This window comes from Rhinatrema bivittatum, chromosome 2, assembly GCF_901001135.1.
Source record: "Rhinatrema bivittatum chromosome 2, aRhiBiv1.1, whole genome shotgun sequence".
In the NCBI taxonomy this organism is placed as follows: Eukaryota; Metazoa; Chordata; class Amphibia; order Gymnophiona; family Rhinatrematidae; genus Rhinatrema; species Rhinatrema bivittatum.
In genome coordinates this window covers 210,013,031-210,031,154 of record NC_042616.1, presented here as the reverse complement: position 1 = coordinate 210,031,154, position 18,124 = coordinate 210,013,031, and the positions used below count along the sequence as shown (strand labels likewise).

The window sequence follows — 18,124 nt, the reverse complement described above, 5'->3', positions numbered from 1 at the left end:
ATAAGGGCTAGAAAGAGTTCGAGGAGGAATCCAAATGGCACTGCACAAGCAGGACCAATCTAGGACTTTAAAAAAAAAAAAAAAAAAGAAGAAGAACAGGCTACAGCAATCCTCAGAATCACGAGCCTGACTTGGCCTTAAAAGTCCTTCCGGACAGCTTCAGTTGTGTAGACGGGAAGACAGCTATTTCTACAGGCCATTCACTCTATCACTCAGCTATCAGAGAGGGCAGGAGAAATGACCTCCAACATACCTGTAAGATTATCTTCTGAAATAATTCGATAGAGACACCGAGCTACAGAGGCTCTGCCATGCCTGAGGGAAATATGTAGCCCCCATAGAACCTCCCTGTAAAGAGGGGGCTACAAAGAGGACGGTAAAGAGCTTGGCATGTTTGACCTATTTTTGGCACAAAGCAACAATAAAATGTCTGCTGATCCCACGAACACGGGGATGCCAACCAGGCCATGCTCCCAATGTACTGCCCTCCACCATACAGGCAAGAGCTCCTCCTTTTTGCAGGGTGCCAAACCTCTGTGGATCGCACCCACTCACCTGCCTACTCACAAGCCAAGCAGAATGCACCGGCTGAGATGTGAGCTGCCACGACTTACTGTGTTGCCACACCTCCCTCATTTTACAGCCATATTAGAAACAAGCAAAAAGGAGGGAGAGTGATCACTTCAGACCCTTTAACGAGTCCAAATCTGGCACAGCACCTTAGAAGACTGGGAGGCAGGCCAGGGGGGAAAAGAGAGTCTACAAGCCTTTTTCTCATCAGTAGCTTTTGCTGCCAGATCCACCAAGGGAACAAAATCAACCAGTGCGTGACCCACTGATGAAAGAAATCAGACTGAGTTAGTTCCCACAGGGGAAAGGGAGAATACATTCCAACAGGATTGTTGTTTGAACTGCCCCAAGACTTGGTCTGTGCTCCATCGGGAACCTGGGCCCAACACCTCCCTGGGAGCAGCCTATACCTAACTGCTGCAGCAGGCCATATGTCTGCATCAGAGCTGGAAACTGATAAATACGGATAAGCTGACAGCAGCACCAGACCTTTATAGGGAGCGTGAGCTTTCCTCCCTCCGCTGGCAGGGAGACCTAACCCTCTTGTTTGGACTGGTCCAGCATGGATGTTTTTCATCCATGCTGGATGTGGTTAGTGCGGTTAGTGTAGCTGGGTTCAAAAAAGGTTTGGATAAGTTCTTGGAGGAGAAGTCCATTAATCAAGTTTACTTAGGGAATAGCCACTGCTATTAATTGCATCAATAGCATGGGATCTTTTTAGTGTTTGGGTACTTGCCAGGTACTTATAGCCTGGATTGGCCACTGTTGGAAACAGGATGCTGGGCTTGAAGGACCCTTGGTTTGACCCAGCATGGCAATTTCTTATGTTCTTAATAAATTATCTTTGAACATCTCTAAAACACAATGGGGCGGATTTTAAAAGGCGCGCGAATAGCCTACTTTTGTTTGCGCTCCAGGCGCAAACAAAAGTACGCTGGATTTTAGTAGATACGCGCGGAGTCGCGCGTATCTGCTAAAAACCTGGATCGGCACGCGCGCAAGGCTATTGATTTTGTATAGCCGGCGCGCGCCGAGCCGCGCAGCCTACCCCGTTCCCTCCAAGGCCGCTCCGAAATCGGAGCGGCCTCGGAGGGAACTTTCCTTTGCCCTCCCCTCACCTTCCCCTACCTAAACCACCCACCCGGCCCTGTCTAAAACCCCCCCTTACCTTTGTCGGGGGATTTACGCCTCCCAGAGGGAGGCGTAAATCCCCGCGCGCGAGCGGGCCTCCTGCGCGCCGGGCCGCGACCTGGGGGCGTGTACGGAGGGCGCGGCCACGCCCCCGGACCATCCCGTGCCATAGCCACGCCCCCGTACCCGCCCCCAAAACGCTGCTGACACGCCCCCAAAACGCCGCGACGACCGGGCCCGCCCCCCGACACGCCCCCCTCGGAGAACCCCGGGACTTACGCGAGTCCCGGGGCTCTGCGCGCGCTGGGAGGCCTATGTAAAATAGGCTTCCCGGCGAGCAGGGCTCTGAAAATCCGCCCCAATGTGTTTAGATTCAAAGTATCCATTCCAAGATTTTGCTATCTTCAATTTCCATTGAAAATACCTCATTTTCATTAAAACACTTCAATACGCAACCTTGGCGTGCGCTAAATGAACCTTTGCTAGCTTTCCGCCTTTATGTTAAAAATATCATAAAGTCTGGTTTCTTCAAACTAACAAGCTTGTGTGGTCTTAAACATCTTTTGGAAAAAGCTGATTTTCGAACCACGGTTCAAACTTTGATTCTTCCCACAGTAGATTATTGTAACTCTGTTCTTCTAGGTCTACCTGCAGTAACTCTAAAACCCTTACAACTGCTGCTCGATGCAGCCGCGCGACTCATTCCTGGAACCAAAAGACAGGATCATATCACTCCCGTCCTGATGGATTTACAGTGGTTGCCCATCAGTGAAAGTATTAAGGACAAAATTGCAGTCATTACTTAAACTTTCAAATCCCTATGAAAAACATGGCTGTTTAAGCAGGCTTTTTGTTAAGCCTTGGCACTATTGTAAGCATCGCCTAATTTGGCCACTGTCTGTCCATGTTCAAATATATTTGCTGACACATGTATATAATGTATAATTATTATTTTATGTATGTTTTATGCTATACATTGCCTAGGTTTTTTTAGGCGAATCATAAATTTAATTAAAAGATAAAGAGATATTTAAATATATCCAAGGTGTCAATGCACAGGATGCAGGCTTCTTTCAAAAGAAAGGAGGCTCTGGAATAATGGGATCATGGGATGAGGGTGAAGGACAAACTCAGGAGTAATCTAAAGAAATTTCTTTACAGAAAAAGTGTGGTGAATGCATGGAACAGCCTCCCAGTGGAAGTGGTGGACACAAGAATAGTATCAGAATTCAAGAAAGCATAGGACAAGCACAGGAGATCTTTGGAGGTGCATATAGGATTATAGAGATGAGCAACTGGTGGGGATGGGCAGACTAGATATGATGGCAGAAAGAGACTGTATGACCTCTATTTATTCTAGTTCAAACAAATACAAGAATTAAAATACAAATAAAACCATAAAAAAAAGAAATATAAAAATATTTTAAAAAAAAAATTTACATCTACACATTAAAAAAAAAAGAAATCAAATGTAGTATACCAAGAGACATGTCAAAATTAAGCAAAAAAGTTTCATAAAAACAGGCTTCAAAGTATATTGAAAAGTCACAATTCTTCATGTTATGTAAATAATAGGAAGTCCATTCTACAATTTTGAAGCTAAAACGCAAAATGTTACCCACACGTAAAATATCTCCACTCACTCAGAATCAAGCTAGCAAAAAAAAAAAAAAAAAAAAGTCTCTCTAGCAGGTACAGTTATACAGTTATAGTTAGTATAAAAAAAAAAAAAGCATACTTCTAGTCAAACTGCTATACAACAGTAAGACGACCAGCTGCGCTCAGAGCTTTAGCCTACCAAGCAGCTCCAGATTACAGCTTGCTGCCTAGTTTTTTACCAGTTTAATTGGCCAAAAATGCAAATGAGACTGCATCCAAAGCATAAAAAAAGAAACCTGTACATATTTGCTAGTACTATTTTTTTTTTTTTTTTTAAATTAAACAAACCACCACACAGGATACCCATCCAGCAAGGAAACTGGAAAAGCAACCCCAGTTCTACAGTCAGTTAAAAGTGTCCTTACATATAAACAGAGAAAAAAGTGCCAGACAGCTGATTGCCTTTCCTTGCAGGAAACCGTTTTACACACATGGCTTTAAAACATTTTCTTTCAGCGAAAGGTGGACAGCTTTTGAAACACTACTGCTGCAGCACCAATAAATGACACAAATAAGATAAAAAGACAGCTCCTGAGCTATGGGCCCCTGTTTCAGTTCAGCCATTAATGGAATTCTTATGTCCGCTAACTGCCGTAATGGAATTGTGCTGAGGTGATTATAATGCCACCCGTAAAGACCACTCTAAGTATCACATGCTGATTTACTTGTGCTTAATCTACTACAGAGCATGCTGGTCAGCATTTTACGACTATATATAAATGGGATCACGACGCTACATTATTCTTGATTTATTGCACATAAAAACTGAAACGTTGCAAGCTCTGTAGTCTGTTTGAAGCACGGCACTGCACAGAGCCCTTCTACGGAGAACCTAGCAAGTATACGCCACCATCCTGTGCATTCATAGCAAGTGAAATAGGAGCACTGGTGCGCATGAGATTTTAGCATAACAGGCACGCCAAGCTGAGAATATGAAAGAACATACCCACTTCTGAGCCCCCAGATGTATAAATTTTGCCCTCAGCAGCACAGGCAGCGAGACTGTCTCGCGGAGTTGGCGGTCCCAGTTTGGAATACCAGCTGTCTTTCACGACGTTGTAGCAATCCATTCGCTTTATTGGGAAGAGCTGAGACCCGCCCAGTATGTAGACCACATTGTCCCAGAAGACACAAGCTGCGTCCCGTCGCTTTTCAAAGGGGCACCTGATGTCAGTCCAGCTGTAATCCTGCGGGAGACCGAACAGAAGACTTTCAGCAGTGGGACTGCAGGCCTAAACTTTAAGTTAGCTTACAGATAGAGAGATTTGAACTGTTTTTTTTCCCCTCAGCACTGGACTTGGGGGAAAAAAAAAAAAAATACAGAAACAAGAAAATAGTCTTCAAATCTACATACAAAGTTCAAAGTTAATTGCAAGGAAACAATATGACAACTGCTTGGACAGATTCCCCAGAGTCATTCAGCTGAGACTTCAGTCTTGTAAAATGTACCAGGATGGTGTTCAGTTAATCGCATCCCTGAACTGCTTGACCTTCCCCTCCTCTCTTAATTCAGTATACAGCATCACCAAGCATACTGGGAGAGAGGAGCAGGGGAAATTAACTGATCATTGTGCTATCCAAGGATTTAATTCTTGACAATCTCTCTATTACTTTTTAAATATAGTTACAGAGTAGCTGGTATTAAAACATTTAGAGATGAAACATTAAGTTCACATAGCAGTCGACATTAGCTGGCCATCTTCTGATACAAACTAAGATGGTCCGACTTACCACTAGAGGAATGTACTTTACAAAAAACACACACACACACAAAAATAAAAATCCCAACCATCCCAGCTTGGTAATCTGTACACAGATAGCGTACCTTAAAGCGTGCTTCATAGCATGCTTATAGGGAAATTCTTCACCGGTGCATTTTTGCAGTACCCAAAGTATGATTTTTAGCCTCCTATTGTCAGTTTTCCAGAACTAAATTTCAGCCACATCATTTGATCAGAGCCACGGATGGACAGACTGACATAGCAATCCTAATGGGCGTTTTTGTTTTGGTATTAAAATGTACCAAATAATATTAAAAATGCACATTAAACAACAAGTTCCACTTCATGGAATAAAATACTATATACACATTCTGTTCTTTCCCCTGTAAGTTGCAGTTTTGTAACTACCGTAGGAGGCCCACACAGAATGGGGCAGATTTTCAAAGGGGTTCGCGTGTAAGATACGCGCGTACCCCCCGAAAACCTGCCCCAAGCTCCCCCTGTGCGCACCAAGCCTATGTTGAATAGGCTCGGCGGCGCGCGCAAGCCCCAGGACGCGCGTAAATCCCGGGGCCGCGGGTGTGGTTCCGGCCCAGGGGCGTGGCCGAGGCCTCCAAAACTGCTCCCTGGCCGGTACGCACGAGTTACAGCTGCCTCAGGCAGGCGTAACTTTTCAAACAAAGGTAGGGGGTGGAAAAAAAGTTCCCTCCGAGGCAGGCTGCGCGGCTCGGCGCGCGAAGGCTGCCGATTTTGCGCAGCCTTGCGCGCGCCAACCCCGGATTTTAAAGGCTACGCGCGTATCTATTAAAATCCGGCGTACTCTTGTTTGCGCCGGTTGCGCGAACAAAAGTACGGGCGGGCGGACTTTTTAAAAATCTGCCCCAATATGCAGTTAGTTTGGTTCCTACCGTAGTTTCAATTTTAGACTACAGCAAGAGAAGACGGAGCAGCTCCGCATCTGCCAGGTGCCTGGAAGCATCACCACTAGCTGGCCAGAATGGAAGCACTATCACGTTCAGCTTCACTCAGCTCTCACCCACCCAACAGGGCCATGATGAAAGCCACCCGGAAATGGCAAAAATACATAACAGAGAGCATGACGTTGGCCCTTGCGACTCACAGCAACAGCACTGCTAACTGCATTCACCAGGCTGGCAGATTTTATCAGATCCTGAATAAAGTCCCCTCCACAATCCTCTAGGAGGGGAACAAAATCTTCTAGCCCAGGATGGAGAACTAAAGATTTATAATTGGCACATTTCAGCCTGGGATCCCGACCTGTACATTGCTCTACTAGCTTTAATTCTTCTGCATTTTCTTTGCTCTGGGGCTCTGCCTGTCTTCTTATGGCTGCAGCTCTCAGTCTGTGCTCTTAGGTAGGCCAGACATCACAAAACCTGACTCCATAACCAGAAATACAAAAATTTCCTAGAAAACAGCAGTGAGAACTAGCATAAAAAAAAAGATATTCTCTTGATAAAGAGAGAAAAATGTATTATTACCAGATTAAAAAAAAAAAAAAAATTTGAGTCCAGATACATGGGCTATGCTCCCCAGTCAGCAGATAGAGACAAAGAACCTCAGGTTTGCTGACATTACCCCTTATAGGATCCCATGCTGTGCTCAGTCTGCAAATATTTTATATAACGAGCTAAGAAAGAAATTAGACAAAAAACTTCACTGCCACAAAACAGACTCCAAGGAAGAACCAACATGAAATAACATCCCAAAAAGGATAGTGACTTTAATGAAGAAAGCAGAACCGCTCATACACCTAAGGAAAAACCATGCCTCAATCAGCACCAACACTGATCAACATCTTTACTCTGTACGATTCATGAAATTACTTCAGAAACTGCAGAACACACACTGGCAGCCAGGGAGGATTCTGGACTGGTCTGGATATACTCAATGAGAGGAAATCAAGTAAGAATAAGATTTCTTCTTCTTCCTCATCATCCAGCTACATCAGTCCACACGCATGGGATGTACCCAAGCTACTGCCAACTCTACTCGGCACAATCAAGCCTTTTTTTTGAAGGGGTTAATAAACATGTGGATAAAGGCGAGCCAGTAGATTTAGTGCATTTGTTAAACGCCGTCTGAAAATCCCAAGTTCCCCATGAGAGACTCCTAAGAAAATTAAAAAAAAACAAAACAAAAACATGTGATAAGAGGCAATGTCCTTTTGTGAATTGCAAACTGGCTAGAAAGATTGGAAACAGAGACTAGGAGAAAGGTAAACAGTGGGGTGCCTCAGGAATCTGTACTTGGACCGGTGCTTTTTAATATATTTATAAATATCTGGAAAGGGGAATGACAAATGAGGTTATCAAATTTTCAGATGACTACATTTAGAGTTGTTAAATCACAAGCGGATTGTGATAAATTGCAGGAGGACCATGTGAGACTGAAGACTAGGAAGCCAAACGACAGATGAAATTTTATGTGGACAAGTGCAAAGTGGAAAAAGTAACCCATATAGTTATTTGATGTTAGGTTTAATATTAGGAGTTACCACTCAGGAAAAAGATCTGGGTTTCAGAGTGGACAATACATTGAAATCATTGACTCAGTGTGTTGCAATGGATAAAAAAAGCAAAAAATTGTTAGGAATTATGAAGAAAGGAATGGTGAACAAAAACAGCAAATGTCAATGCCTATGTACTGCGCCATGGCAAGACCGCACCTCAAGTACTGTGTACAATTCTGGTCACATCTCACAAAAGTTGCACTGGAAGAGGTATGGAGAAAGGTGACCAACATGATAAAGGATGGAATGGCTCTCCTATGAGGAAAGACTAAAGAGGTTAGGGCTGCTCAGCTTGGAGAAAAGACAGCCAAGGGGGAATATGATAGAGATCTATACAATCATGAGAGGACTAGAATGGGTAAATACAAATCAGTTGTTTACTCTTTCAGACTAAGGGGCACTGCATGAAGTAGTCCTGGGGGAATTCTGCGCTACAGCAGAGCACAGAATTTGGCAATTCTGCGCAGAAAATAGCAGAGGACACCCTGGCATGCTGCGAACGGAGCACATGAAGATGAAGGCCCACATGTGCCACGGGACACGCTCCGGTCACGGTGAAGATGAAGGCCCAGTCACGCCAAAAACGGAAGGCCCCGTGTATTGCGAATGGAATTTGCTCCGCTCGCGGCGAAGATAACGGCCCCAGTGAGAATGTGTGTGTGTGAGAGAGAGAGAGAGAGAGAGAAAGAGAGAGAGAGAGGAAAGGGGTGTGGGTTTCAGAGAGAGGGAGCCTATATGAGGAGATTGTGAAGGAGTGTGTATGTGTGCAACAGACTGGGAGTTCGTGTATATGTGAGGGTGCTAGCCTGTGTGAAGGGATTGTGTATGTGCGAGACAGAGCCTGTGTGAAGGTGTGCATGAGAGAGACATAGGTAGCCTGTTTGAGGATGTATGTGTGAGAGAGAAAGGGAGCTTGTGAGGGTGTGTATGCAAGAGAGAGGGCCCTGTATGAGGAGATGTGTGTGTGAGAGAGTGAGGGAGCCTGTATGAGTCAAATTCTGGAACTGGCAATAGAGTGGAAGGGGTTGAGCCTAGAGGTGGAGGGGAGACATACTGGCAGGTGGAGGAGTTGGGGCCTGAGAGGACTAAGTGGCCAGGAGAGTAGGGAGAGCGAGTGGAAGGGACACTCTTACAATGAATTTCTAGAGAAATTCTGTTTCTTTAAGTAATAACTTTTTTCTGTATTAATTTAAAATATAATTACTTATAGACTGTCATGTACATTGTGTTATTTTGACCAATATAAAGTTTGCAGAATTTTAAGTTTTTGTGCGTAGAATTCCTCCAGGAATAATGAAGTTGAAAAATAGCACATTTAAAAACAAATTGAAGAAAATTCTTTCAATCAACTCACAATTAAGCTCTAGAATTCATTGTCAGAGGATATGGTTAAAGTAGTTAGCATAGCAGGGTTTAAAAAAAAGGTTTAGACAAGTTCCTGGAGTAGAAGTCCATAAACTGCTATTAATGTAACTGACTTAGAGAAATGCCACTGCTTATTATTGGCAATAGCAGCATGGGATTTATTTACTGTTTGGGTTTTTGCCAGGTACTTGTATCCTGGATTGGCCATGGTTGGAAACAGGATGCTGGGCTTGATAGACCCCTCGATCTGACCCAGTATGACAATTTATATTCCTATGGACATCCAGATAATGCTTTAAAAAACAAAATGCGATGACCAAACTGCTACCCTGCAAATGTCAACTAGGAGATGCCAACATGAGCTCTACTCAGCTGCTCATGCACTCTAGTTGCATGAGCTTTTTAGGATGACCAAACCCTTGTCTATGTAAGCGCCTATCATCTCCTTAATCCATCTGGCTAATGCTTGGAAGCCACTTCACCCTGGTTGGTACCACTGAAAAGAATAGATCTAACTTCCTGAAATCATTAGTCACCTTCAAGTACCTGAGCAAAATTCTCTTCACATTCAAAATATTTAACAAACCACTCTTGTCCCCGCAAACTGTCTGAAAAGCCGGCAGATAAACCCACCTGATTCAGATGAAATTTTTATTTATTTATTTTAAAATGTTATATTCTGCCGCTTCCAAAATTGTTCTGTTTAGTGCAGATTACAAGTTTGACATACATAATACTGAAACCACCTTGGGAAGAAAAGCCACTGTGCGAAGGTACACCACTTCATCTGAAAAAGGTCAGAAAGGGCTCTCTGCAAAACAAAGCTTGAATTTCAGAAGTCTGTCTAGCTGAACAAATGCCACCAAGAACACCGCCTTTACAGTAAGATGTTCAACTGAAGACTTTATGGGTTCAAATAGTTGACCAGTAAAGAATACCAAAATCAGATTCAAGTTCCAAGTTGGAAATATATCTCTTACTGGTGGCCGAATATGCTTACCACAAAGAAAGCTAGATTCTCAGGCTTGCCATTTGGATGTCTAATGAACAATAGATACCAACTGCACCTTCAGTGAGTTCAGAGCTAAGCCCTCCTGTAGGAATGCCAAGATAGGAACAGGGCTGTGCTGGTCAATAGATCCCCAACTATATACCAGATTTCAAATAACTTCCATACACCAGGGAAGTAGATGACTTTTTGGCCCATAGAAGTATTCATAACTCCTTGAGAATAATCTCTCTTAACTAAACAAGCCCTATCAAGGGCCAGGCTGCAAGACAAAACCAAGAAGATCTTTGTGAAACACAGGCCCTTGGTGCAGTAACCACACAAACTGCAGCAACACCATAGGCTCGTAATCCAGCATCCTCATTAGGTCCACATAGCAAGGGTGCTCTGAGATCTTCTGAAAAATCCTGCCTAGTAGAAAACCCTTTAAACAGCCACTCCTGAATTGGGGCATCTAGTTCTGATGCTCCCTGCTCCTTCAACTGAAGGATTTGCTCACCTTGGTGATCATGCAGGAAGCCATCAAATCAATCATGGACATTTTCCATCTGCCCACTAATAAGGAAAAAAACACTTCTAACAAGACCCACTCTCCTGGATCCAAAGATTTCTGGCTGAGAAAATCTGCTTGAACGTTTCCACTCCTGCTCTGTGTCTCGCGGAGATCACTCTTACATGACTTTCCACCCAGATTATCAATAAATCCACTTCTGAGTGCATCTTGAGGACTTCTGGTGCCTCCATAAACTATTCACATAAGCCACCACCATAGAGTTGTTGAATAGAATCCTGACCACTTGCTCTTGAAGCAGGGGAGCAAAATGCAACAGAGCTTTCCTTATAGTCCTTGTCTCTAAACGATTGATGAACTACCTTGACTTTAGAGTCCAAGCGTCCTCAGTATTCCAACTTTGACAATGTGTTCCCCAACCAAGGAGACTGGCATAGATTGTCACTACAATACATGATGGTAAGTCAAGATCAATTTCATTTCCAAGCTCTTTGGACACCAGCCACTATTCCAAAATTCTTCCTCACCTGCCCTTGTAACAGGAGCCTCCTGGAAAAAACTGGAGATGGAGGGGACCATCAAGATAGCAATGCTATCTGTAAAGACCTCATATTAGCCTTTGGCCCAAGGAACCAAGTCCAATGTCACCACCATGAACCCCAATACCTGAAGATAGCTTCTGGCAGTGGGACTCAAACCTCAAAGAATCTCATCTGCTCCTACAGCTTTTGGAATCTTCTAGTTAGCTGCACTCATCCAGCCTGTATGTCAAACAAGGCTCCCAGATACTCAGAATCTGAGAAGAGACCAACTTGCTCTTTGTAAACGTGACAACCCAGCCGAGATCCTGCAAGAAGTGTACAACTTTGATCATTGCCATCCCACTCTCCTGAGCAGACTTCACTTTGATCATCCAATCATACAGATTCAGATGCATCAAAATGCCTTAGACTGAGAGCCGGCGCTACCACTGGAGCAATAGCCAGGCCAAAAGAAAGAGCCCGAAACTGAAAGTGACTTCCCAATATGGCAAACAGATACTTCTGATCCTTTTCCCTTATTGGTATATGGAGGTATGCTTTTGTCAGAACCAAGGACATAAGGCACTAATACCATTGTACCGCTACCATGACATACTTCAAAGTTTCCATTTTGAAATGAGTCACTTTCAGAGCTTTGTTGGCCTGCTTTAGATCCAAAATAGGATGAAAGGTACTTTAACCACTTCCTCCTCCTGAGTGGAACAAGAGAACACCATAAAAGCATCTGAAATAGGATGGGAAAATTCCAGGGCATACCCGCCCCCGACCACCTCCAGAGCCCACTGATCTGATGTTATCTGGGCCCATCTCCGGTAAAAGGCTGACAGCTGACGACCTATGAGATCCGAAGACTGGGCCCATACACCTTTATCGGGAATTCCAGCAACGTGTGGAAGTAGGACTCCTCTCTGCTTCCACTTCTCGTTGTTCCGAAAGGAATGAAAATTACCATAAGGCCAAAATATGCTGGCCACCAGAAAATGACTCATAGCTTGCGCAAACTTTGCAGCCCCTTTGGGCTTATCGTCCAGCAATCTAGAAACATTAGAACCCTCCAAGGTTTATACAAACTTTTTAGATCTTCCCCAAACAAGAGCTTGCCTTTAAAAGAGAAACTTGGCCAGCTGAGACTTAAAAATATCACAATTGGTCAGTGGATTCTGTTTCAAACTGTTTTGTCTTAATTATGATTTGATATTATCCTGTACTCTGCCTAGCTTGATCCTATTGTTATAGACTGATTATAAATATTTTAAATAAATTCTGCAGCCACAACAAAAACGTCAAGCTGCAACAATGGAAGCCATAGTTCTGGCTCTAACTTGCACTAAGTCATAGGCGGCATCTGCCAAGAATGCTGCTCCTGGCTCTATCTGGGTTGCCTCATCTAAGACAAATTCCATACCCTTCAAGGAACTTTCCAGGATATACTGCGATAAAACAGACCAGCTCTCACCACAATTCCACTACACACAGCTGTCTGAAGAGCCATGTCAGCCACCTCAAATACTTGTTTGAGCACCGATTCAATCTTCCCATCCTGCTCATCCTTGAGAGAGGCTTCTCCCTTGACTGGGACAGTAGTCTATCTAGTGACCATGCAAACTAGCGCATCCACATTCAGAGCCCTCAACTTCTCTCTCTCTCAAGCTTCAGAGAATAAAGCTTAGCTGAAGGTCTACCACCCTTAAAATTCACCTCTGAAGAATCCCATTCCACAGAAATCAGTTCCTTTGACTGCAGATAAGCCCTAGATGGCTTCCTTACATGCACCACGATGGGATCCTTGGATGGATTTACATCCTCTTTGCTCTTCTCCTCCACAATATTCAAGAGACTTTCACAGCCTGAGTAACCAGGAACGGAAGCACTTCTTTAAGCACAAAGTTGTACTAACAAGGACTTGCTGTCCTCAGCTGGAGTAAATTTCCTCTTCTATTTCATCACTTCTCTTAGGAGCCTTCATATCCTGGAGAGATAAATCTGATCTGGAGAATCTATCCTCCTCCACATCCTCTTCTTCCTCCTTTCTGGCCTTCATATGCTAGTGCCACAACCAGCGAAGAAGTACCTCCAAGAGCTGAGCTCTACTCCAAACAAAATGCCTGATGCAGGTATTTCAAAAATTCAGAAGACAGTGCTAATCAGGACTGCATAGCAACCAGATTCTGAACAGGAGAGTAAGCCTCAGCTGCTCTCACTGACGCAGAGGTTGCAGATGTGGAGGGCCCTTATCCTGCACCTGAAAAACACAAGAACAAGTTCAAGGCTCTAGCTTTAAGGAGCAGCCACATTGCTGTTTCAAAATGGCCACCTGCCTATCCGCAATACAAATCCTGAAAGCAGAAACATGTAGCTATGACAGCCCTTATAGCATGGAATCCTCCAAAACCTAGAAGGTCTCCCTCCAAGGCTCCTGCTCCCTGTTCTGCACGCACAAGTTGCAATGCAAACCTTATCCTGATAAAGCTTGACATGCTCCACATGCATCGCACAGCAGGGTGTTTCCTGCACTCACCTGGTGTAGCCATGGCCTTATGCCAAATCCCTCTTAGCTGTCTCACAGAGAAGAGACTCCTAATTGGCCTCCTGCACAGTCCACAACATCTGGAGGACTACCACTGAAGCTGCCCTCCATACTTGAGTAAAAACCAGCCTTTTTTGGCGCGAGAATGTCCCCAGAATGAGGGGAGGGGGGCACAGCACAGGATACTTTGCCTACTATTTGGAGACCGAATACTGGCAGGCTTGGGACCTTAATAAGGGTGATTTTATCAAACCCTTGGTTTTCCCATCTCCATCTGCTGGCTGTGGAGGGTAACTCATGCGGCTGGACTGGTCTGGCTAGATGAGGAGGTATGGAGAATTTGGGGAAGGAGGAATCGAAATATAAACTAAACTAGAACAACCTGCCCCTGCTGCCACATCCCATTAAAACAAAATGTGGTGATCCCAGCTTCTCTCTTATTACTATCTTTACCATTGGGAAAATGGCAGGAGGCTTTATATAGTATCTGAATATTACGTCTGCAACAGAACACAGGTACACATGGGGCATCATTACCTTGTTATGTCACACATTAAAAGGTCTCATTCACTAAGCATTTATTCCCACAGATGCAGAATGAGAGAAGAATATTCGTGAATTGGGCCCTAAATTTAAACAGATGTATAAGCCAATCCAAAATTGGAACCCCCCCCCCCAAAAAAAGAACAAAAACACACCAGTATATAGGTTGTGTTACTTTCTCCTCCCATCTCTTGCCCAATACACAGCTTTAAGTGGAACTATCTGAAATAAAAGCAGTGATCTGCTGTGGACCATCCCAGTTTTAAATCTGAACATGACCACTATGCACTGGGCAAAATGATAGCCTTGCATAAGGAGTGGATGTAGATCATCACTCCCAAACCTGCAAAATGGTATTCTTTTATTAAAAATCACAGCCGTTGTTGACCCTGCATCTACTTCTGTCCTTCCACAGAGGTGTGGGTGCTGCTCTCTGGAACAGTGCCGGCAGGAAGGATGTGCTAAGTACGGGATGATGAGCCAGAATGTAATCACAGGCCCTGTGGAAGCCCTCTCTCCCTCCCACCCCGTTCCATCCCATCAGGTTTCTTCTAATTCTCAAGGGCTGAAGGCAGATATGGACAGTGGCTCTAGATACAACAATAAAAACACTCTGGCTATCCTTGAAATGGTGGTCTGCTAGGATGAGGCCGGTGCTTTGCATTTAAGTTTATTGGGTAGCCGCAAGTTTAAGGTCAAGTAAGGCAGGCGGGATGGCAGTCTGAGACTAAGACCAGCAACCCCACCACTGAAAAATTGGATTGGTCTTCTGGGTTTACAAAAAGGAGGGGGGGGGAGCGGGGGGAGTTGTTGGGCAATGCCACTTTGTTCTGGGCAGTTTTGTTATTGAAGTTGTATGCATGTGAAGGAACAGAGCACCTGGAGATTCTGATCTTGGCCCAGCCCTGGGCGAGTACAGTAAACTGAACTTGTGTGTGTCTGCTTGGAATTAAAGCCTCTATTGAGAAAATTCCTCTGAAGTAACTGGGCTTTTGTTTATGTTGAAACCTGGGACATGTAAACAAGGAAATTGTTGCATTTTGAATAAAGGAAAGGTGAAAAAAAACAAACAAAAAAAAGATTGTGGCTTACATTAGCAGAGGCTCAAAATTTGATACTAAGTTTGGCTTCTGTTTATGTATTATAAGTACATCTTCAGATCTGTTTCTTTGCATGCCTGGACTCTTAAATGTTCAGTAGACTTTCCATTGTGAATGGGGATTTGTGGCATTTCAATGCCCTCCGCTGAATGATACACACGAGACAGAGCAGAGAAATCCAGCAACAATCTTAATTGCTCAGTAACATCTTTGTCCAACTTTCAGCTGCAGTAGAAAGGTGTGCATGGCACACACTCAGGTCCATCCATTGGGGGAGAGGGGGAGTAGGAGTAAAGAAATGAGAGCCAACAGACATGTACTGGTGGTGGATGCCTGGCGTGCCCTTCCAGAAGAGGTAGTGAAGACAAAAACAGTATTTTTATTTATTTATTTGAGGTTTTTTATATACCGAGGTTTAGCAATAAGCCTTCACCCCGGTTCACAATAGAACAACTTGTTACATAGAACGGTCAAAAAAGAACAAAGAAAGGTTACATATAACGGTAAAAGGAGAAAACAGAGGTTAATGTGACCTCGAACTAATTGGCTAATAATCAGTGATTGAACTTAAACATTTGAGCAGGGATGCATCAAGAGCAGAATAGAAACTTTGCTAGCTATGCTAGCTCAAATTGGAGACTTTGCTAGCACAAGTTGGAAACTGAGAGGACATTGCTAGCTCTGGGAAACTGGGAAAGAACATATGTTATTATGGGAAACTGGGAAAGAACATATGTTATTATGTACAAGATTATATGTCGGGGGGGGGGGCATAAAGGAGCAGAGGGGAGGAAAAGGGAAGGAGGGAGCGTAATGGATTCTTGGTGTGTCTCTCTTGTATGGGTGATGTTAAAGATGGTATTATGGGATTAGCCTACTTCCCACAGAAGGCATGGAATTACTACCCTTAACCAATTAGTGTACATGATTTTGATGCAACTGCAGCATTGCGCTCTGCTTCAACAGCAGGAGGAGAAAAATGGGAACTGGATTCAGACAACAGTCAATGCTGGGCCCAGGCTTTTATGGCCTAGGGTACTGATATGCAGACATTAGGGAAAAGTTGCAGGACTGCTTCTCCAGTCAAGTTCAAAAGCAAAGCACGTTCAAGCAGCATTGTATGAATTATCAAGAAGGCTGCTCACTGTAAAATAAATTGCTAGTAATAAAATTTTTTTTTTTAAATAGATTTGACAGTTGCTTGGTTTTGATGGTTAAAATTACTACCCTTAACAGAAACATGGGGGTAACCTGCACAGAGCGGCAGTTCCTACCATAAGAAACTTGGACAGACCATTCAGTCTTTTGCTGCTTTTGTTACTATATTGCAGGGACAGCTCTTGCTGGAAGAAATAGAATCTAGCCCACCAGGCTTGCAAGCATCCTCCTGTTTGCTGTCCACTCAAGAATAAAGATAGGACAGCCCAGTGGCAATGCTGGGTGATGCCATATGAGAGAAGAGGGTTTCACCATAAGTCCAGCACTTGCTCCCCAGGCTAGTTGGGGCTGGGAATGCTGCAGAGGCTGAAGTCTTGCCCCCCCCCCCCCCCCCAGATGGGAGGGATTCTCAGTCACCATGCAATGGTGGCTGTTAGTGGGCTGACTCAGTGTGTGCATACTGGGTTCAGAGGAACTGTAGTCTGGGGCTCCCTGGCTCACCACTGGGCTACATGAAAGGGGGAAAGTTAAATGTGGAAGATCCTTGGACAGCTGTGAATGAAGGCTCATAGTACTATGGCTGGTTACGACTAAGCAGGAAGTCATACTCTATAGACATGCCACAAAATGAACTTGCTCCAAATTATAAATCATTTACATCTTTCTCTATAGGTTTTATATGATGTGCAAACTCCTTAGACTGCCAGATGGGACCATATCCACAGCTCACAATCTGCTTGAAGTTTGCAAAACATTTATTTTTCCTTATGTGCAAAGTGATTTACATAGGGAAAGATAATCCAAACTATTGTTACACAAAGCTGGGACTAGGAGTCATTGACCAGATAAAGGACCTTGTAGTTCTTGAACAAAAGGTGAACCAGTAGATGTAGTGTATTTGGATTTTCAGAAGGCGTTTGACAAGTCCCTCATGAGAGGCTTCTACGAAAACTAAAAAGTCATGGGATAGGAGGAGATGTCCTTTCGTGGATTACAAACTGGTTAAAAGACAGGAAACAGAGAGTAGGATTAAATGGTCAATTTTCTCAGTGGAAAAGGGTAAACAGTGGAGTACCTCAGGGATCTGGACTTGGACCGGTGCTTTTCAATATATATATAAATGATCTGGAAAGGAATACGACGAGTGAGGTTATCAAATTTGCGGATGATACAAAATTATTCAGAGTAGTTAAATCACAAGCAGACTGTGATACATTACAGGAGGACCTTGCAAGACTGGAAGATTGGGCATCCAAATGGCAGATGAAATTTAATGTTGACAAGTGCAAGGTGTTGCATATAGGGAAAAATAACCCTTGCTGTAGTTACACAATGTTAGATTCCATATTAGGAGCTACCACCCAGGAAAAAGATCTAGGCATCATAGTGGATAATACTTTAAAATAGTCAGCTCAGTGTGCTGCAGCAGTCAAAAAAGCAAATAGAATGTTAGGAATTATTAGGAAGGGAATGGTTAATAGAATGGAAAATGTCATAATGCCTCTGTATCGCTCCATGGTGAGACTGCACCTTGAATACTGTGTACAATTCTGGTCGCCGCATCTCAAAAAAGATATAGTTGCGATGGAGAAGGTACAGAGAAGGGCAACCAAAATGATAAAGGGGATGGAACAGCTCCCCTATGAGGAAAGGCTGAAGAGGTTAGGACTGTTCAGCTTGGAGAAGAGACGGCTGCAGGGGGATATGATAGAGGTCTTTAAGATCATGAGAGGTCTTGAAGGAGTAGATGTGACT

General features: G+C 43.8%; 1 protein-coding gene across 2 annotated transcripts in view; it reads right to left on the bottom strand.

Annotated features, from left to right (window-relative positions):
- Positions 1-18,124, bottom strand: part of KLHL7 (kelch like family member 7) — a 119,954-nt gene that overhangs the window by 51,466 nt on the left and 50,364 nt on the right. For both annotated transcript variants that reach the window (XM_029589075.1, XM_029589076.1), the window contains exon 8: positions 4,307-4,547. In XM_029589075.1, the coding sequence (XP_029444935.1) occupies positions 4,307-4,547 (241 nt within the window). The remainder of the gene's footprint in view (positions 1-4,306; positions 4,548-18,124) is intronic.